General features: G+C 40.5%; 1 protein-coding gene across 1 annotated transcript in view; it reads left to right on the top strand.

The window, feature by feature from the left end:
* Window positions 1-22664, top strand: part of IMPG1 (interphotoreceptor matrix proteoglycan 1) — a 126990-nt gene that overhangs the window by 81807 nt on the left and 22519 nt on the right. Inside the window, exons 12-13 of the mRNA XM_008975372.3 lie at window positions 14595-15127; window positions 18143-18362. Of these exons, the coding sequence (XP_008973620.3) occupies window positions 14595-15127; window positions 18143-18362 (753 nt within the window). The remainder of the gene's footprint in view (window positions 1-14594; window positions 15128-18142; window positions 18363-22664) is intronic.

The following is a 22664-nucleotide window of genomic DNA, read 5'->3' as shown; positions in this document are numbered from 1 at the left end:
GCCGAGACCGCGCCACTGCACTCCAGCCTGAGCGACAGAGCGAGACTCCGTCTCAAAAAAAAAAAAAAAAAAAGAACAAGTATGTAGAAAATATAAACAATTCTCATAACAATTAAAAATTCCAGTAGAAAATGAGCAAAAGAATGGACATTTTACCAAATAGGGAGGGACATTTTACCTCATATACAGATGGTATATAAGCACATGAAAAGACGTTCAGATTTTTATTTATTAGGGAAGTCCAAATTAAAACCGCGATGAGATATCATTAACACTGATCAGAATAGCTAAAATTAAAAAAAAAAAGTAACAACAAATGCTGGAAAATGCATTTGGATCTGTATCACTTATACATTGCTGGTGGTGGAAATGTAAAATAGTACAGCCTCTCTGTAAAATAGCTTGATAATTTCTCCAGAAATTTAACATACAGCTACCATGCAAGCTATTTCACTCTTGAGCATTTATTATAGAGAAAGAAAACATGCTCACATAAAAACCTGTGCATGCATATTTATAGCAGCTTTATGTTAAATAACCCAAAACTAGAAACAACCCAGATGTCCTTCAAGAGTAAATGGTTAAACCATCTGTGGTACATCTATATAATGTAATACTACTCAGCAATAAAAAGGAACAAATTATTGATACACACAATTTGGATGAATCTCCAGAGTTATACTGAGTAAGAAAGGCCAATCCCAAAAAGTTACATACTGTATTTTTCCATTTATATAACATCCTTGAAATGACAAAATTATAGAAATAAAAAACACATTAGTGGTTTCCAGATGTTAAGAAGGGTATGGGTGGGAGAGTAGAGGTGACTGTAAAAGGGCAACATGAAGGAATCCTTGTGATGATGGGAATTGTCCCTAGATTATCAATGTCAACATTGTTTGATATTATGCTATAGTTTTGCAGGATGTTATTAGGGGTAATGAGTATGCAAATTCTCTCTATATTATTTTTTCATTTTTCTCTGTCTTTTTTTTTTTTTTTTTTTTGAGACTAGTCTCACTCTATCACCCAGACTGGAGTGCAGTGGCGCCATCTCAGCTCAGTGCAACGTCTGCCTCCTGGGTTCAAGCAATTCTTATGCCTCAGCCTCCTGAGTAGCTGGGATTACAGGCGCCCGCCACCACACCTGGCTAATCTTTGTATTTTTAGTAGAGATGGGGTTTCATCATGTTAGCCAGTCTGGTCTTGAACTCCTGACCTCAAGATCTGCCTGCCCCTGTCTCCCAAAGTGCTGAGATTACAGGCGTGAGCCACTGTGCCCAGCCTATTTTTTCTTTATGGAGATAAAATTTACATAACATAAAATTCACCATTTTAATCATTGTATGTAGACAATTCAGTGGTTTCTAATATGTTTACAATGTTATGCACTAATTCCAGAAATCTTTCATCATCTCCAAAAGAACCCCCATAACCAGAAAGCAGCCACTTCCCGATTAGCCTTCTCTTCGTGCTTTTGCAGAACTCTGAAGGTCAGACAGAGATGAGAATTTAATGCCCAGAACTATATGCATTCTTAGGTCCTTACTGAGCATGCATACAGCCCTGGGCATTAAAGTGGCCCTCTAGATTCCCCAAAATATGTCAGAGCTTTTGAAAGTGCTTTTTCCCCAAAGCATCTCATTCCCCAGCCTTTCCTCCCAAGTTTTTGCTTAGTCTATTGTGTGCCCAGCTGTTATCCATTGCCTCACACAGTAGCAATTAGTGCATTTGCCTGGGTGTTTTTGACAAACTTTCCCCCAGGTAACCATTTTAGCATCAGGAGAGTTCCTAGTTAGGAAAGATAAAGGCCAGCCTTTTGAGTTGGTATTCCAGGGAGTCAGGTTGAAACAAATAATTAAAACTCTTTGTCAGTGAGGTCCATTCTGCTCCCTGGAGTACTGCTACTGGAAATGAGGGCTGTTATTTTCAAGGCTACCACTGAGCTGGGGAGTGTGGGATAAGAACAGGGTAAGTTAAAAATGCCACAAAGTTCACTGTTCTTACTGAGATTTAGCTGTTGTTCTTAATTAAGCATTCCCTTGTTTGCTGCAAGCTTTTGTTTAGTTTCCAGAATTCTGAAAAAGTCAATTCTGACACTTTTCACCAGCTTTTTATTGAAAGGACAGACTTTTGGAGTGTCTAACTCGGCAATTTTCACAGATGTTACTCTCTGTATTATTTCTTATAACTGCATTTGAATCTACAATTATCTCAAAATAAAAAGTTTAATTTTTTAAAGTCAAATCATATTAAAAAATCATGACAAATACCACATTTTACTATCTCACACCTCTTTACTGTGCAGTAACACTCACCAAAAACAATGCCTTTTAACTCAGTCCCTTTTAACTCAGCTGTTTTGTCTGACATTGATTTTTCCCCATATTTTTAAATAATATGCATTTTTGAGTCATCGTTTCATACATCACTTATTGACGTTCCATTATTGTAGGTAAAGAGTTAAGTTTCTTGCAATACCATCCCCTCTTTCTCTCTTCAACATTCCCAATATAGTGATATTATATTATTAAATTAGTATTCAGTATTTATAGTAAATATTCTCAGCTGATCAATCTGCTGTGTTTCCTTTCTGTTTTCCTGGAGTTAATGTTTTCTGTGATTTTTTTTTTTTTCCTGGAGACAGAGAGTCACTCTGTTGGCTAGGCTGGAGTACAGTGGGGCAATCTTGGCTCACCGCAGCCTCCGCCTCCCAGGTTCAAGTGATTCTCCTGCCTCAGCCTCCCAAGTAGCTGGGACTACAGGCACGTGCCACCACACCTGGCTAATTTTTGTATTTTTAGTAGAGTTGGGGTTTCACCATGTTGGCCGGGCTGGTCTCAAACTCCTGAATTCAGATGATCCACCTGCCTCAGCCTCCCATGGTGCTGGGGTTACAGGCGTGAGCCACTGCATCAGGCTTATTTATTATTATTATTCACTTAGTTGTCTTTGTACTTATTACTAATTCTTCTCAAACTTTCCATTGCAATTGTAATATACCACCTCTTTCTCTCTGGACAGCTACTCTCTAGGACTTTTGGACCGCTGTCTTCTGGGTCTTCCCTTTGCTACCTGTTTTGCTATCTTGGATTTTCCTTGGCCTTTCTCCCAGTTTGGATTCCTTGATCCCTTCTCCCTCTGGGTTTATTCTCCTGTTCTGTGGAACATTTCATCCAGTAGTTTTGTCAGGTTAAGAAATTTGATACACACCTTTTATTTGTCAATTATGCCTTAATAAAGCTGGAAAATAAATTGTTGCTGGGCATGATGGGTCATGCCTCGCAACACTTTGGGAGGCTGAGGCAGGAGGATCATTTGAGCCCAGGAGTTTGAGACCAGCCTGGGTAACATCGAGAGACCCCCATTTCTACATAAAAAAAATGTTTTTTAATTGCTGGGTGTAGTGGTGCATGCACATGGTCCCAGCTACTCAAGACAATGAGGAGGAAGGAGTGCTTGAGACAGGGAGTTTAAGGCTGCAGTGAGCCGTGATCATGCCACTGCACTCCAGCCTGGGTGACAAAGTAAGAACCTGTCTCAAAAAAAAAAAAAATGGCAAAGAAATCTTTTTAAAATTGGTACAATTGCAGAAGGCTTGGTGAAAGATGCATTCAATGTACCTGTCTCTTGAGATGAATCCAGTTTTTAACTGGTTGCATTTTACACCTGGGTTTTAACTGTGTATTTCAAAGTCCCCTTTACCAGTTCCTGGAGATTTCCCTTTCCCTGAACATTTTTCAGTATCCCATTTCTTTCTTTTTCTTGGTTTACTACCTCATTTTAGGTAAACACATGCTAAGAAAAGGTGCCTGGGAAAAAATTTTAAGACTGTGTGCTTGAAAATGTCTTTAGCCACCCTGACACTTGATTGATAGTATAGAATTCCATTGTGGCCATGCTGTTCTCCCAGCTAGCTGCTCCCTGAGCATGACAGGCATTCTTCTTCTTTTGGCCTCCTCACTTGCATTTGCTGCATGGCTAACTCATCTCCTTCAGGTCTATTCTCAAATATTATATTCTCAATGACAACTGTATAAAATTGGAAACCCTGTACTTCCATCCCCTTTTCTGCTTCATTTTATTTCCATAGCACTTATCACCACCTGGCGTACTATGTATTTTTCTTGGTATTGTTTTGGTTTTTGTTTTGTTTTTTGTCTTCCACCACTAGACAGTAAGCTCTTTGGGGCCAGAAATTTTGTCTTTGCTCACTTATATATTTTAGCACCTGGAATAATTCCTGGCACATACTAGGCTATCAATGTCTATTTGTTGAATGAGTGGATAATTAACATTTTCTATCTCTATAATATTCCAAAAAGGAAGATAATAACTTTCTTGTTATTATAAATAAGAATGGATTTGTTTGATATAAAATTAAGAATTTGCTGGTCATGCCCCTTAAAGATATAAAGGAGTTGGATGGAATCTCTTCTTTTGAGAGTTTTTGACATGAATAAGCAACCACTTGATGCTTATGGTTCAGCATATATATGTGACCCTTTCTAGTAGCATTTAAAATAGCCTTTCATCTGTACTTGTTCCTCACACACTGTTCATCTTCTGCTTTGTCTTCTTCTGGCTACTAATGGGGCTTCTGGCATCTCCCACCCACATACTTCACTTTGGGCTTCAGATGGACCTGAGTTCATCTACTTTGGGTTGGACCATATCATTTGTGGCCTTGCCTTTGGACAGACCTCCAACCTAGAAAGTGACCACAATAGCTATGTACTCTACATTTGGCAGCTGGACTTAGAAATAATGGACTGCCACATACACATACACGTAAACACACTCCATACCCTCACAGACCCACGCACGCACTCTAGCATAACAGTTATTTTAAATCTTTTCATTTTGCATAGTTCAGAGTGAAATGAATGGCCTTGGCTTTTAGTGTTTGACTTTCCTATTGTAGTGCAAAAATACAATGTTGGACTGGTCTGTGTCACTACTATGTCTAATTTTTTCATATGAATTAGATGAAAACATGATTATTTAAAATACACTTACAAATAGTGATAAGGTTTGGATAATATTTTTTCCAAAGGAATTGACTATAACCTTAGAAGCTTCAATCTCAAAACAAAAGAGAGTAGGAGTCTTTTAAAATCACATTTAAATAGGGTTGCTGGACTCAGCAAAGAAAAATACAAGATGTCCAGTTAAATTTAAATTTCAGATTAAAAATAATAATTTTTAGTAAATGTATGTTCCAATGAGCATCATGTATTTTATCAAGCAACCCTATAATTAAATAGCAAATTGTTCCTTTAATGAAATAACTTGGTTAGGTTTATTGTGAATGTGAGGGATTAATATTAAGATGTCACAAAAAACATCTTTTTTTCGGCTGGCAAGATGGCCGAATAGGAACAGCTCTGGTCTGAAGCTCACAGCAAGATCAATGCAGAAGGCAGGTGATTTCTGAATTTCCAACTGAGGTACCCAACTCATCTCACTGGGACTGGTTAGACAGTGGGTGCAGCCCACGGAGGGTGAGCTGAAGCAGGGTGGGGTGGGGCATCACCTCACCCAGGAAGCACAAGAAGTTGGGCAACTACCACCCCTAGCAAAGGGAAGCCATGAGAGACTGTGCCATGAGGAACGGTGCATTCCAGCCAGATACTACGCTTTTCCCATGGTCTTCACAACCCACAGACCAGGAGATTTCCTCAGGTGCCTACACCACCAGGGCCGTGGGTTTCAAGCACAAAACTGGGCAGCCGTTTGGGCAGACACTGAGCTAGCTGCAAGAGTTTGTTTTTCGTACCAAAGTGTTGCCTGGAATCCCAGCGAGAGGGAACTGTTCACTCCCCTGGAAAAGGGGCTGAAACCAGGGAACCAAGTGGTTTATCTCAGCAGATCCCACCCCCCATGGAGCCCAGCAAGCTAAGATCCACTGGCTTGAAATTCTCACTGCCAGCACAGCAGTCTGAAGTTGAACTGGGATGCTTGAGCTTGGTGAGGGGAAGGGAGTCCACCATTACTTAGGCATGAGTAGGCAGTTTTCCCCTCACAGCGGAAGCCACCAAGAAGTTCAAACTGGGCGGAGCACACTGCAGCTTGGCAAAGCTGCTGTAGCCAGATTGCCTCTCTGGATTCCTCCTCTCTGGGCAGGGCATCACTGAAAGAAAGGCAGCAGCCCCAGTCAGAGGCTTATAGATCAAACTCATATCTCCCTGGGACAGAGCACCTGGGGGAAGGAGCGGCTGTGGATGCAGCTTCAGCAGACTTAAACGTTTCTGCCTGCCGGCTCTGAAGAGAGCAGCAGATCTCCCAGTACAGCGCTTGAGCTCTGATAAGGGACAGACTGCCTCTTCAAGTGGGTCCCTGAACCCTGTGTCTCCTGACTGGGAGACACCTCCCAGCAGGGGTTGACAGACACCTCATACAGGAGAGCTCTGGCTGGCATCTGGAAGGTGCCTCTCTGGGATGGAGCTTCCAAAGGAAGAAATAGGCAGCAATCTTTGCTGTTCTGGTGATACCCAGGAAAACAGGGTCTACAGTGGACCTCCAGCAAACTCCAGCAGACCTGCAGCAAAGGGGCCTGACTGTTAAAAGGAAAACTAACAAACAGAAATGAATAGCATCAACAATAACAAAAAGGACATCCACACAAAAACCCCATCCGAATGTCACCAACATCAAAGACCAAAGGTAGATAAATCCACAAAGATGAGGAAAAACCAGTGCAAAAAAGGCTGAAAATTCCAAAAATCAGAATGCCTATTCTCTTCCAAAGGATCACAACTTGTCATCACCAAGAAAACAAAACTGGACGGAGAATGAGTTTGACAAATTGACATAAGAAGGCTTCAGAAGGTGGATAATAACAAACTCCTCCAAGCTAAAGGAGCATGTTCTAACCCAATGCAAGGAAGCTAAGAACTTTGAAAAAAGGTTAGAGGAATTGCTAACTGGAATAACCAGTTTAGAGAAGAACATAAATGACCTGATGGAGCCGGAAAAAACAGCACGAGAACTTCGTGAGGCATACATTAATGGGCGAATCGATCAAGCGGAAGAAAGGATGTCAGAGGTTGAAGATCAACTCGATGAATAAAAGATTAGAGAAAAAAAAATGAAAAGGAACAAACAAAGCCTCCAAGAAATATGGGACTATGTGAAAAGACCAAACCTACATTTGATTGGTGTACCTGGAAGTGATGCAGGGGGCGAATGGAACCAAGTTGGAAAATGCTCTTCAGGATATTATCCAGGAGAACTTCCCCAACCTAGCAAGACAGGTCAACATTCGAATTCAGGAAATATAGAGAACACCACAAAGATACTCCTCGAGAAAAGCAACCCCAAGACACATAATCATCAGATTCACCAAAGTTGAAATGAAGGGGAAAATGTTAAGGGCAGCCAGAGAGAAAGGTTGGGTTACCCACAAAGGGAAGCCCATCAGATTAACAGCAGGTCTCTGCAGAAACCTACAAGCCAGAAGAGAGTGGGGACCAATATTCAACATTCTTAAAAGAATTTTCAACCCAGAATTTCATATCCAGCCAAACTAAGCTTCATGAGTGAAGAAGAAATAAAATCCTTTACAGACAAGCAAATATTGAGAGATTTTGTCACCACCAGGCCTCCTGAAGAAAGCAATAAATATGAAAAGGAACAACTGGTAACAGCCACTGCAAAAACATACCAAATTGTAAAGACCATCGACACTACGAAGAAACTGCATCAACGAACGGGCAAACTAACCAGCTAACATCATAATGACAGGATCAAATTCATACATACCAATATTAACTTTAAATGTAAACAGGCTAAATGCCCCAATTAAAAGACACAGACTGACAAATTGGATAAAGATTCAAGACCCATTGGTGTGCTGTATTCAGGAGACCCATTTCACGTGCAAAGACACACATAGGCTCAAAATAAAGGGATAGGGGAATATTTACGAAGCAAATGGAAAGCAAAAACAAAGCAGAGGTTGCAATTCTAGTCTCTGATAAAACAGACTTTAAACCAACAAATACCAAAAGCCAAAGCAGGGCATTACATAATGGCAAAGAGATCAATGCAATAAGGAGAGCTAACTATCCTAAAAATATATGCACCCAATATAGGAGCAACCAGATTTATAGAGCAGGTTCTTAGGGGCCTGCAAAGAGACTTAGACTCCCACACAATAATAATGGGAGACTTTAACACCCCACTGTCTATATTAGACGGATCAACAAGACAAAACTAACAAGGCTATTCAGGACTTGAACTCAGCTCTGGGTCAAGCGGACCTAATAGACATCTACAGAACTCTCCACCCCAAGTCAACAGAATATACATTCTTCTCAGCACCACATAGCACTTATTCTAAAACTGACCACATAATTGGAAATAAAACACTCCTTAGCAAATGCAAAAGAACAGAAATCATAACAAACAGCCTCTCAGACCACAATGCAATCAACTTAAAACTCAGGATTAAGAAACTCACTCAACGGCTGGGCACAGTGGCTCATGCCTGTAATCCCAGCACTTTGGGAAGCCGAGGCGAGTGGATCACGAGGTCAGGAGTTCAAGACCAGTCAGGCCAAGATGGTGAAACCCCATCTCTACTAAAAATACAAAAATTTGCCGGGCATGGTGTCCAGCTCCTGTAATCTCAGCTACTCAGGAGGCTGAGGCAGGAGAATTGCTTAAACCCGGGAGGCAGAAGTTGCAGTGAGCTGAGATCATGCCACTGCGCTCCAGCTTGGGTGACAGAGCAAGACTCCATCTCAAAAAAGAAAAAAGAAAAAAAGAAACTCACTCAAAATGATACAACTACCTGGAAACTGCACAACCTGCTCCTTGAATTTCTACTGGGTAAATAACAAAATTAAGGCAGAAATAAATAAGTTCTTTGAAACCAATGAGAACAAAGACACAATGTACCAGAATCTCTGGGACACAGGTAAAGCAGTGTTTCCAGGGAAATTTATACCACTAAATGCCCACCAAAGAAAGTGAGAAAGATCTAAAATTGACACCCTAACATCCCAATTAAAACAATTAGAGAAGCAAGAGCAAACAAATTCAAAAGCTAGCAGAAAACAAGAAATAACTAAAATGAGAGCAGAAGTGAAGAAGATAGAGACATGAAAAGCACTTCAAAAAATCAATGACTACAGAAGCTTGTTTTTTGAAAAGATTAGCAAAATAGACCGCTAACCAGACTACTAAAGAAGAAAAGAGAGAAGCATCAAATAGACAGAGTAAAAAATGCTAAAGAGGATACCATCACTGATCCCACAGAAATACAGACTACCATCAGAGCATACTATAAACACCTCTACACAAGTAAAGTAGAAAATCTAGACAAAATGGATAAATTCCTGGACACATACACCCTCCCAAGACTACCAGGAAGAAGTTGAATCCTTGAATAGACCAATAACAAGTTCTGAAATTGAGGCAGTAATTAATAACCTACCAACAAGAAAAGCCCAGGACCAGATGGATTCACAACCAAATTCTACCAGAGTTACAAAGAGGACCTGGTACCATTCCTTCTGAAACTATTCCAAACAATAGAAAAAGAGGGAATCCTCCCTAATTCATTTTATGAGGCTAGCATCATCCTGATATCAAAACCTGGCAGAGACACAACAAAAAAAATTTCAGGCCAATATCCCTGATGAACATTGATGCAAAAATCCTCAATAAAATCCGGGCAACCTGAATCCAGCAGCACATCAAAAAGCTCATCCACCACGATCAAGTCAGCTCCATCCCTGGGATGCAAGGCTGGTTCAACATACGCAAATCAATAAACGTATCCCATCACATAAACAGAACCAATGACAAAAGCTACATGATTATCCCAATAGATGCAGAAAATGCCTTCAATAAAATTCAACAGCCCTTCATGCTAAAAACTTTCAATAAACTAGGTGTTAATGGAACCTATCTCAAAATAATAAGAGCTATTAATGACAAACCCACAGCCAATATCACACTGAATGGGCAAAAGATGGAAGCATTCCCTTTGAAAACTGGCACAAGATGAGGATGCCCTCTCTCACCATTCCTATTCAACATAGTGTTGGAAGTTCTGGCCAGGGCAATCAGGCAAGAGAAAAAAATAAAGGGTATTCAAATAGGAAGAGAGGAAGTCGAATTGTCTCTGTTTGCAGATAACATGATTATATATTTAGAAAACCCCATCATCCCAGCCCAAAATCTCCTTAAGCTGATAAGTCTCAGGATACAAAATCAATGTGCAAAAATCGCAAGTATTTCTACACACCAATAATAGACAAACAGAGAGCCAAAGCATGAGTGAACTCCCATTCACAACTGCTACAAAGAGAATAAAATACCTAGGAATACAATTTACAAAGGATGTGGAGGACCTCTTCAAGGTGAACTATAAACCACTGCTCAAGGAAATAAGAGAGGATACAAACAAACGGAAAAACATTCCATTCTCATGGATAGGAAGAATCAAGATCTTGAAAATGTCCATACTGCCCAAAGTAATTTATAGATTAAATGCTATCCCCATAAAGCTACTGTTAACTTTCTTCACAGAATTAGAAAAAAACACTTTAAATTTCATATGGGACCAAAAAAGAGCCTGTATGGCTAAGATAATTCTAAGCAAAAAGAACAAAGCTGGAAGCATCATGCTACCTGACTTCAAACTATACTACAAGCCTACAGTAACAAAAACAGTATGATACTGGTACCAGAACAGATACATAGACCAATGGAACAGAACAGAGGCCTCAGAAATAATGCCACACATCTACAATCATCTGATCTTTGACAAACTTGACAAAAGCAAGCAATGGGAAAATGATTCCCTATTTAATAAATGCTGTTGGGAAAACTGGCTAGCCATATGCAGAAGACTGAAACTGGACCCCTTTTTATACCTTATACAAAAATTAACTCACGATGGATTACAGACTTAAATGTAAGAACTAAAACCTTAAAAACCCTAGAAGAAAACCTAGGCAATACCATTCAGGACATAGGCATGGGCAAAGACTTCGTGACTAATTCACCCAAAGCAATCGCAACAAAAGCCAAAATTGACAAATGGGATCTAATTAAACTAAGGAGCTTCTGCACAGCAAAAGAAACTATCATCAGAGTGAACAGGCAACCTATAGAATGGGAAAAAATTTTGGCAATCTATCCATCTAACAAAGGACTAATATCAAGAATCTACAAGAAACTTAAACAAATTTACAACATCAAACAAACAACAAACAAACAACCCCATCAAAAAGTGGGCAAAGGATGTGAACAGACACTTCTGAAACGGAGACATTTATGCGGCCAACAAACATATGAAAAAAAGCTCATCATCACTGGTCATTAGAGAAATGCAAATCAAAACCACAATGAGATACCATCTCACACCAGTTAGAATGACAATCATTAAAAAGTCAGGAAACAACAGATGCTGCAGAGGATGTGGAGAAATAGGAACACTTTTACACTATTGGTGGGAGTGTAAATCAGTTCAACCATTGTGGAAGACAGTTTGGCGATTCCTCAAGGATCTAGAATCAGAAATACCATTTTTCCCAGCAATCCCATTACTGGGTATATACCCAAAGGATTATAAATTATTCTACTATAAAGACATGTGCACAGGTATATTTATTGTGGCAATGTTCACAAGAGCAAAGACTTGGAACCAACTCAAATGCCCATCAATGATAGACTGGATAAATAAAATGTAGCACATATATACCATGGAATACTATGCAGCCATAACAAAGGATGAGTTCATGTCCTTTGCAGGGTCATGGATGAAGCTAGAAACCATCATTCTTAGCAAACTAACACAAGAACAGAAAACCAAACACCACATGTTCTCACTCATAAGTAGGAGATGAACAATGAGAACACATGGACACAGGGAGGGGAACATCACACACCAGGGCCTGTCATGGGGTGGGGGATTAGGGGAGGAATAGCATTAGCAGAAATGCCTATTGTAGATGACTGGTTGATGGGTGCAGCAAACCACCATGGCACAGTTATACCTATGTAACAAACCTGCACGTTCTGCACATGTATCCCAGAACTTAAAGTATAATAAAAATATAAATAAATAATAAAAAGGGAAAAAAAGGATGAGTTCATGTCATTTGCCGGGACATGGATGAAGCTGGAAGCCATCATTCTCAGCAAACTAACACAGGAACAGCAACCCAAACACCACATGTTCTCACTCATAAGTGGGAGTTGAACAATGAGAACACATGGAGGGGAACATCACACACCTGTCGCACAGTAGGGGAGGGATAGGGGAGGTATAACATTAGGGGAAATAGCTAATATAGATGATGTGTTGATGAATGCAGCAAACCACCATGGCACATGTATACCTGTGTAACACACCTACATGTTCTGCACATGTATCCTCGAACTTAAAGTATAAAATTAAAAAAGATGTCACAAAGGGAAATGGCCAGAAATTTATTTTTGTTGATTGATGACATAATGTAGAAGCCTATTTTAAACAGGTTAAAGTCTACATAGTAAGAAAGGTGTGAGTAATGAAATGCTGGCGAAAGAGCAAAATGAAGATATCTATCATTGTGCTTCTTGCCAACTCTTATCACCCGCAGGAGCAGAGATCACATCATAAGAACACAGATTCAAATGCATTTCCCATGACACAAAAAAAGTCAAATCAAATCCTTTCAATTTATCATCCCAGATCTGTTTGTGGATATTTTAGTCAACTCAGACTTCCATAATGAAATATCATGGACTGGATGTCTTAAACAATAGAAATATATTTCTCACGGTTCTCATGACCAAGAAATGCCAGATCAAGGTGCTTGCAGATTTTATTCCTGACAAGGGCTCTCCTCCTGGTTTGGAGTTTGTTGCCTTCTTGCTATATTCTCACATGGCAGAAAGAGAGATCATCTCTCTTGAGTCTCTTCTTACAAGACCAGTAATTCCATTCATGAGGACTCCACCCTCATGACCTAATTACCTCCCAGAGACCCATGTCCAAATATCATCACATTGGGGATTAGAGCCCGAACATACAAGTTTTGCATGGACACAAACATTCAGCCCATAGCAATGGAGATTTTAATAAAACTTTAAGTGTATCTCCAGAGAGATCTTAGATATTAGGTAACATTATTTCTCACAATTGAGTGAATTATGAGTAGACACACGCAGGTACCCTCCCCAGGTGAGAGAAAAGAGGGTGCTTCTCTGAAATCTGGCATAACTCACCAACAGACAGGTTTTATTTTAAGAAAGTAATAAAACTAATATGATTCCAACTTTCAGAGCTGTTTATCACTTGGAGTTTCGGTTTTAGTAATTTCACCGTAGTAAATTAGCTGACTGAGAGTCCAGAGATTATATCTGCATCCAGACAGTCCATTTATCATGCTTAGCATTTGGATTTCAACAGAGCTTTCCTGCATATTTGCCAAAAGGCCACTGAAGAAATCACAAAAAGCTCCCTGTTTTGTTCACTTAATGCCTTAAATATCATCAGTGGCCCTGGATTTAGGTTTATTGGAATATTTTAATAATTCAACAATCTGTTTATCTGAAAGTTCCCACCACTTTCTTAGTTTAGAAATATTTATTTTCATTTTGTACCAAAAAAGGGGTAGGTTTTGATAGTTCAATGTGTACTTACCCAAGGTAGCAATGCAAAATGGTGGTAGAAATGGTCAGAGTGTAATAATGTAACTGTGGCAAAGGTTTTTTACTGTATTTTATTATTATTATTATTATTTTGAGACAGAGTCTCACTCTGTCACCCAGGCTGGAATGCAGTGGCATGATCTTGGCTCACTGCTATCTCTGCCTCCCAAGTTCAAGAGATTCTTGGGCCTCAGCCACCTGAGTAGCTGGAATTACAGGCGTGTACTACTACACCCAGCTAATTGAGAGGTTTTAAATATTAATAAACAGCAAGTTGTATGGTCAATGTAACATTCAAATTATATGTTCACCAATACCTTTATACTCCCAGTATCATTTTGCAAATTGACAAGCTATTCAATTAGATTACTCAATTTTGGAAAAGCATAATTTAAATTTTAAGTGGTAAAAATACCAAAACATCATTATTGTAACCAAAAAAATCCAATTGCATAAAATGCAGACTTGCATTATTGGAAAGTGAATAAAATTTCTGGGTCAAAACTGCACACCTAGTTGTCTGGGAGTTCTATACGGGGATGAGGGATCTAAATCTGTTCCAATGCCAGCTGCAGTTTGGCACCAATTGGTGACTTAGTCAGTTTGTACTACTTGGTTCCCAAGTGTATCGTGTCTGACTAGGCAGTAATTCCAGAAATTCTAGTTAACAGGTGCTCTTTTAGTCTCATATATCAAGAACTACTGGGCCTGAATAAAATGGGTACAGGGATCCACTCTTTGTCTCCCTAGGTTGGGACATAGTGCTGCCTGCCCTTTCTGTTCCAATTTCTCTTCTTTAAAAAAAAAAATGACTATTGAAATGATCTACGCAAATGCTATGTATTTTCTTAAGTTAAGCTTAATTTTGGATTTTCTTTTTTTCACTTTCTATTCTTTGGGGAATACTTGGACATAATGAAGTTGTACTTCCTCCACAGACACTTCTTGGTCTCCACCTGCTATGGCCTCTACCTCCCTGTCAGAAGCTCTACCTTTCTTTACGGCATCAAGCATCTTCTCTCTGACTGATCAAGGCACCACAGATACAATGGCCACTGACCAGACAATGCTAGTACCAGGGCTCACCATCCCCACCAGTGATTATTCTGCAATCAGCCAACTGGCTCTGGGAATTTCACATCCACCTGCATCTTCAGATGACAGCCGATCAAGTGCAGGCGGCGAAGATATGGTCAGAGACCTAGATGAAATGGATCTGTCTGACACTCCTGCCCCATCTGAGGTACCAGAGCTCAGCGAATATGTTTCTGTCCCAGATCATTTCTTGGAGGATACCACTCCTGTCTCTGCTTTACAGTATATCACCACTAGTTCTATGACCATTGCCCCCAAGGGCCGAGAGCTGGTAGTGTTCTTCAGTCTGCGTGTTGCTAACATGGCCTTCTCCAACGACCTGTTCAACAAGAGCTCTCTGGAGTACCGAGCTCTGGAGCAACAATTCACACAGCTGGTGAGTGGGCGCTGCTCACAATTCCCAATTCTTTGTCTCTTCTTTCTTTGTTGTTGTTATTTTATAATATAATTATTGGCTGTCTTGAGCAATTAGTGTTAGTAGAAACAAACCGCCAAGCCAGCTGTTGCTGAAGACATTCAACTAGAATTTTGAGATGAATTCGGATCCAACTGGGGAAGTGAGTTCTGTGATAGACAAATGGGAAGACACCGCCACCCAATCTGTGGGAACAAATTTGTTCTTAAATTCTTTTCATTGTAATTCTCCCTAACTTAATCCAGGAATAATACATAACACTCAAGCACTGAACATGGAATCTAAAAATAGAGTGAACATTTTCTAAATTATATCAATCTCATGAAAGGGTACAAAGTTAGAATGGTCCAGCACAGATGAGGCTGAGAGTTCAGGAGTAAGGGTTCCTTTCTTAGTTCCCCTTAAGTTCTTGTAAACCTAAAAAATGACTAAGTGGTTTATCATTCCTGGTCCCTAACAAAGAAAGTGAAAAGATAATTATTATGACATATATCTTTGATAATAAGATACTCCCAAACTCACGTTTATTTTGTTTCTACATATACAATAAGAAATACATATACAATAAGAAATGTTGAACTATGTAATACCTCTACACATTCATGGCTAATTAAAATAAATTGTACATATCACACAGATGGCAGAATGTCTGACAATAAATAAAAAATGTTATACTTCATATAAGTTAAATTATTACACAAATTAAAATCCACATGAAACCCAATTTCTCAAGTGAACATTTGCTTTAAAGTAAGACTTTATCTGGGCTATCTCCCCACCCCACACCATTTATAATGAGGTGAGTAGATATTGGGAGAGTCTCAGGGAACAGAGTCCCAGTGAACCTGTTACAGAAAAGGGGTCCTAGTCCAGACCCCAAGAGAGGGTTCTTGGATCTCACGTAAGAAAGAATTCAGGGCAAGTCCACAGTGCAAAGTGAAAGCAAGTTTATTAAGAAAGTAAAGGAATAAAAGAATGGCTACTCCATAGACAGAGCAGCCCCGAGGGCTGCTGGTTGCCCATTTTTATGGTTATTTCTTGATGCTATGCTAAACAAAGGGTGGATTATTCATGCCTCCCCTTTTTAGACCATATAGGGTAACTTCCTGACATTGCCATGGCATTTGTAAACTGTCATGGTGCCGATGGGAATGTAGTAGTGAGGACGACCAGAGGTCACTCTCATGGCCATCTTGGTTTTGGTAGGATTTAGCCAGCTTCTTCACTGCAACTTCTTTTATCAGTAAGGCCTTTATGACCTGTGTCTTGTGCTGACTTCCTTTCTCATCCTGTGACTTAACTGTCTAGGAATGCAACCCAGTAGGTTTCAGCCTCATTTTACCCAGCTCCTATTCAAGATGGAGTTGCGCTGGTTCACCTGCCTCTGACAAACTAACCATGGTATGTTAATTAGGGTTCATGCTAAGCTGCCATAATGAAGAGGTAAGAATATAGTGACTTTCATTCAATACAAGTTTATTTCTCTTTCACTTGATGGGTAGGACAGCTTAGCTCTACGATGTCATTCAGGGACCCACACTTCTTCCATCCTATAGCTCTGCCAACACCACGGGCATTTCCTCATTCACGTGGTCAAAGCTGGGTCATTGGTACATCCCTGTTTCCACTTGTGAGAAGCAGAGAGGAAGCTGAGGGAAAGCAATTTTCTCCTAAGCAAAAGACACCAAAGTTGCCCACATCATATTAGTGGGAACTAGTCACATGGCCATCCTTGCCGCAAGGGAGGCTGGAAAATGTGCTTTCTAGATCAGCAGCCTCTTTCTATGAGAAATAGGAAAATGGATTTGGGAGAAGCAGCACCTAGCTATCTGCACAGTAGGTGAAGACAGGGAATCTCTACCCCAGGCCAAAGCAATGCTAAGACACCAAGAATGAGGCTAGTCAAGTAAGTTCTGTCCTCATCAGGGGACAGTAACTTGAAAAGGGAAGTACCACGATTTGTTTAAAATTTCATTTTACTCACACAAAAACCTTGTGAGGGAAGTAACAGAATGTGGGACTGGGTCAGAGTCAAAATTGTGGTGGGGTGGGGACAAGGGCAAATAAAAAGGAGGTGTGGGTCACGCCTAGGAGGTCGGCGCTTGCATCTCTATGCTTTCTGGGTTCACAGTACAATTCACGAATGAGGAGGCTCACTTTCAGAGCCAAGGACAAGGTGAACATCACTGAGTTTCAACCATTTCTGAAAAATGATCTCTAGGATGGCGTGGCTCACAGGAGGCAGATGTGGGAACCTGAAACACAATGCCATGGAGCATACTGTTGAGATTATGATAGTTTGGAAAGGGCTCACTGGGAGCCACTTTTTGTTCTTCCTCACAATTCAGATAAGGGCCCTGAGGTACAACACAGTGGTTACAGGGCTTGATAAAGGTCACATGGCTAGTTAGGGACAGTTCTAGGACTGGCACCCAAGTCTCCTAACTGCCAGTTTCCTGCTGTTTCCACTACACCACATTTGTGTTGGCCGGGAAACATTTACTGCGTAGAGAGACATGCTGATGTTTAAGCTGTTGTTTATTTTAATAGGTCATTTCAAATTGGCTGCATCCAAATAGATGTCCCATTTACATAGACACAGGTCAGTCTGCTCCTGGGCTCAGTTTGGAACATATTTTTATTTACTTGGGTTTTTTTTTTTTTTTAATAACTGAACTTGGCATTCCTGCTTTGCTAATAGCATTGGCTCAGGTTTTTAAAAATCATCTGTTCTCACAATTCACCATGAAAAAAATCACAGCCATCCATCTCAATACACAGATAGAAAGGTGGGAATATGGGACTAATCACTGCAAATCAACCATTAAGTAGTGGCATTCTGGTCTCACATTAAATCCAAAAACAAAAACCAAAATAATAAAAAGGAACTAAAATATATGTCTCAGTTAATGAAAAGTGAGTGTAAGTGGAATTAGCAGCAGCTGAGCACTTAGGAAACCATCTTTTATTTTGCAGCTGGTTCCATATCTACGATCCAATCTTACAGGATTTAAGCAACTTGAAATACTTAACTTCAGAAACGGGAGTGTGATTGTGAATAGCAAAATGAAGTTTGCTAAGTCAGTGCCGTATAACCTCACCAAGGCTGTGCACGGGGTCTTGGAGGATTTTCGTTCTGCTGCAGCCCAACAACTCCATCTGGAAATAGACAGCTACTCTCTCAACATTGAACCAGGTAAAAGAATCCAACCCAGAAAGTGGTAGAGATGTTTTGTTCATTTTTTAAATTTCGTTCTGTTTTTAAGCACACGTTTCAATCTTTAGGCCACAAAAATCAAACTGAAATGATACCAGATGAAATAACCTTTTGGAAGCTATGGAGCACATCATTAGAAAGGTAGAGTCCAAAGACATGCAAGTTAACATTTTCCTGTATCAAAAAGCAATGAACAAGCACACTTCTTGTTGCACAATCTGAGAGCTTTAATTTTAAGTTTAATCAGAACAAAACTTTTGCTGTGTTTAAGAGTTTTTTTTTAATGTAGCCCACAGCCAAGCTAATTTACATTCTGCTAGAAGTCAAAAGCACTTTCTCAGTGCTCTGCAACAACCTCGGGGCTTCCTACCTAAGCAATCTTTCAATCACAATTCATTATCAGAATAGCTACTTCATCATGTAATTCAGGATCAGAGACAGCATTCTAAGGAAAGAAAAATAATCATTAGATAAAAATTCAAACTTGGAGAAAGTCACTTCACCATCAACAAAAAAAAAGAAGAAAATAAATTTGCTTTTTGGTTGTATACTACAGATCAGTTTCCATGTGAAGATTAAAGCAAAGAGTTAGACAAGGAGAAAACTTTTAAAGACATGGGAGCTTAGCCAAAGCCACACAAGAGAAAGCAAACATTTGCTCTGATAATAAAGCAAAGTGTGTGCACCATTGTAACCAGCTGTGACCAAATTGGGAACTGTTTTTACCATTAGTTTCAAAATTCTGTTTTCTAACCAATTGAAAGAAGTCCTTTATTCCCTGGGGTAAAAGGCAGGGAGGGCTCCTGATTTCTGCCAAAGCTACCTCCCAGTCAAATTCAAAACAAAGCTTCCTAATTGGCTATGAATTAGTGGAGTGAATCTTTAACACCCTCTCTGGCTCTCTGTGGACTAACAACGAAAGCAGAAGGAAGAGGCCGAGGGCAAAATGCAAACCAAAAAGGCTCAGTGGGAGACATTTATATTTGATAGAGCAGTGCTTTGAGCAACTTTAAGCAAATTGCCTCCGTACCTTAGTAAACAGGATCCTTAAAAAGACAGACCGCCTGTAGGCATTGAGCCTGGGAGCACTTACTTCCAAACAGGAGCAGCTGAGTAAGCCCTGTGGATCCCCTAAGAAATCAAACACCTCCTAAATGCCAGTAAGACACTGCCTCTTCCCCGGAAAACTACTTCAGAACTGAAAAGGAACCAGGGGTCTTTGCCAGTTAGGATCAGAAGGCTAATTTCTTCAGCCAATTGATTAAGCTAGCAGGACTTGGAAAGCATTGAAGAAGTCATAGCACAATCCCCTGTCTTCCTTCCTCCCTCAGGGAGCTGACAGCTTACTTAGGGACCCATCCACCAGCACAAGAAGGTCAACGTGAGGAGCCAAGTTGAGGCAAGGGATAACCCAGGTGTGCGGCTGTAGGGAGCAGCTTCTCAATGTAGATGCCACTTAAGTAGTGTCTTAGAAAGAGGGTGGGAAGCTGTGAGTGCACTGCCAGGGCTGTATAAGGGACACTGTTGATATTGGAAGCAAGCACAGCATAGTAATGGTCTTGGGGATCCCCAGCCCTAAATGTTGAATCTTGTGTGGTAACTGCAGCACTCAATTTCTGCAAATGGAAAATGGAGAAATTTTGGCCGGGTGTGGTGGCTCACACCCATAATCCCAGCACTTTGGGAGGCCAAGGCAGGTGGATCACTTGAGGTCAGGAGTTCGAAATCAGCCTGGCCAAAATGGCAAAACCCTGTCTCTACTAAAAATACAAAAATAAGCCTGGCATGGTGGTGGGCACCTGTAATCCCAGCTATTCGGGAGGCTGATGCAGGAGAATCGCTTGAACCCGGAAGGCAGAGGTTGCAGTGAGATAAAATTGCCCCCACTGCACTCCAGCCTGGGCAACAGAGAGACTCCTCTCAAAAAAAAAAAAAAGAAAAAAAAAAAGAGAAGAAAAGAAAATGGAGATGGTAACATTATGAGAACTAACTGAAAGAATATTTACAATACTTAATATAGCACTTGACAAATTCTAGTTACTTAATAAACATTAGTAGTTACTATTGCAACATTGTCATAATTAACTTGACTATCAATTTGTGACCTGCTTAAGGTACCAGCAAAAACAGTAAAAAGTAGCGTGACAAGGTATTTGTGGAGGGGGTGGAACTGAAATTATTTTCACTAATTTCTTGTGAATAGTTCTGCTATGCAGCTTTTCTTCCAAGAAGCCAAAGGTGGTAAGCATGAGATGGTGCTAACGTCAGTTTCACTCCCAGCAGAGTCACATTTATGCTGAGCTACCTAAGAATACCTCCAGCCTACTCAGTGAACTATGGCATACATGCCCAATTCTTATTTTTAGTGGTGGAAAAGTAGAGGAAAGCCAGTGCCTGCTGGACAACCTGGGAAATTACTTGCTTGCTTTCCAGAGGTAGTTCAACCCTGAGCCTGCACCAGCTCAAATACTTTTGAAGAAATTAACATGTAAAGCCAGGAGAAGCAGTGAATCTGAATGAAAGCTGTTGAATGTTGAATGACTACACATGGTAACTACAAGGGAGATAATTTGCAAAAGCCACTGAATGTTACACTAAGCACTTCGGTGAACTTATAGTTCATACTCTATTCCTTACCAGATACCTGGAGAGTGACAAAATCTAAATTTTATATACATTGAAAACTCATAAAATAATAACTCTATGCAAGAGGCCTGCCAAAAATTGGCTATGTTGCACCAGTTAGGACATAGTGATGCTTGTCTTAAGTGATGCTTAGAACATCATTAAGCATCAACCAAATGATGATGGTTCAATCAAAGTGTTTGAGGACAGCAGAATTAGTAAGTCAAATATGGATTTTATAAGTTAAAAATAATCAATGAACTGTATGGATTCATCTATGTAAATCCAAATGGGTAAATCCAATATCCAGCATGGTTCCTAATTATACTACGCTATGCATAGCTAGAAGCCACTGTGCTAAACCGCCCTCAAAGGTTTTCCTTCCAGTCAACAGTGAGGGGAAGGAGGAAGGTACCAGCAGGCAGGGAGGAGCAGGCAAGGAATAGAGGGGGGCACAGGGAATAGTCACTGACTCTGTGGGCTCCTTCATGCACAGCTGGGGATTCTGGTTTAGATATTTCACCAAAGGCGAAGGCTGGGTTCACCCATGTAATCAGGAAGTGGGCACTGGACTGATGATCAGGACATTGACCATCTTCTACATGCTTAATCCAAAACAGCATTCATCCACCACCATATAACATGCTAATGCATGAAAATCCATCCCTGCCCAAAGGAATTTGCACTGTAGTAGAAAAGGGACATCTTAGAACTATGCTGGGATCAAAACTACATCTTTTTCATTCCAAAAGACTTTTTAAGGACAAGTTTCTTTTGTGCCAGACTTCCTACAAATTCCTGTGGGCTTGGGCATCACTAAGGGATGGTCCCATAATGAAGAGAGCACTGAGTTTTCTTTAAGTCTCATTTGTTAAGCCTGAACAGAAGAGAGAATGTAGGAGTAGAAATAAATGAAAAGAACTCTAGTCCCTCCAGGCTGGTCAATGAGACAGCCTTTGGCCGGGGATAGCAAGAACTAAGCAGCCAGCTGCAGCCACTAAGGTCCAGGGCTGGGGAGATGGAATACCAGCTGTCTTTGTCTGTTTGTATTGCTATAAAGGAATACCTGAGGCTGGATAATTTGTAAAGAAAAGAGTTGGCTCATCTTTCCGCAGGCACCAGCATCTGCTTCTGGTGAGGGCCTGAGGCTGTTTCCACTCATGGCAAAAGGCAAAGGGGAGCCAGCATGTGCAGAAATCACACAGTAAGAGAGGAAGCAGAGGAGAGGGCGATGCCAGGCTTTTTTTAACAACCCAGTGCTGGTGGGAGCTCACAGAGTAAGAACTCACCCCTCCCTCCCAGGGAGGACATTAATCTACTCATATCATGAGGGATCTGCCCCTACGACACAAACACCTCCCATTAGGCCCACACTTCCAGCATTGGAGATCAGATTTTTAATATGAGATTCAGAGGGGACCACTAACCATGCAGGGCACACAGCAGTACGAGCTACCATTGGAGGGTGAGGCTGCTGAAGAGGAGGAGATAGCGACCCCAAAGCATGTGGTAATCAGGTGCACAAACACAGATTCACAAACACCACCCTCACTCACACCTCCTTTTTCCATTCAAACCCTTGTTCCAATCCAGGGAGGAGACAGTACTAAAACCCAAAAATTCTCACCACCATTGCTTTTGAATAGAGTTAATTAA

This window comes from Pan paniscus, chromosome 5, assembly GCF_029289425.2.
Source record: "Pan paniscus chromosome 5, NHGRI_mPanPan1-v2.0_pri, whole genome shotgun sequence".
NCBI classification, from domain to species: Eukaryota; Metazoa; Chordata; class Mammalia; order Primates; family Hominidae; genus Pan; species Pan paniscus.
This window is presented reverse-complemented; position numbering and strand designations above follow the sequence as displayed.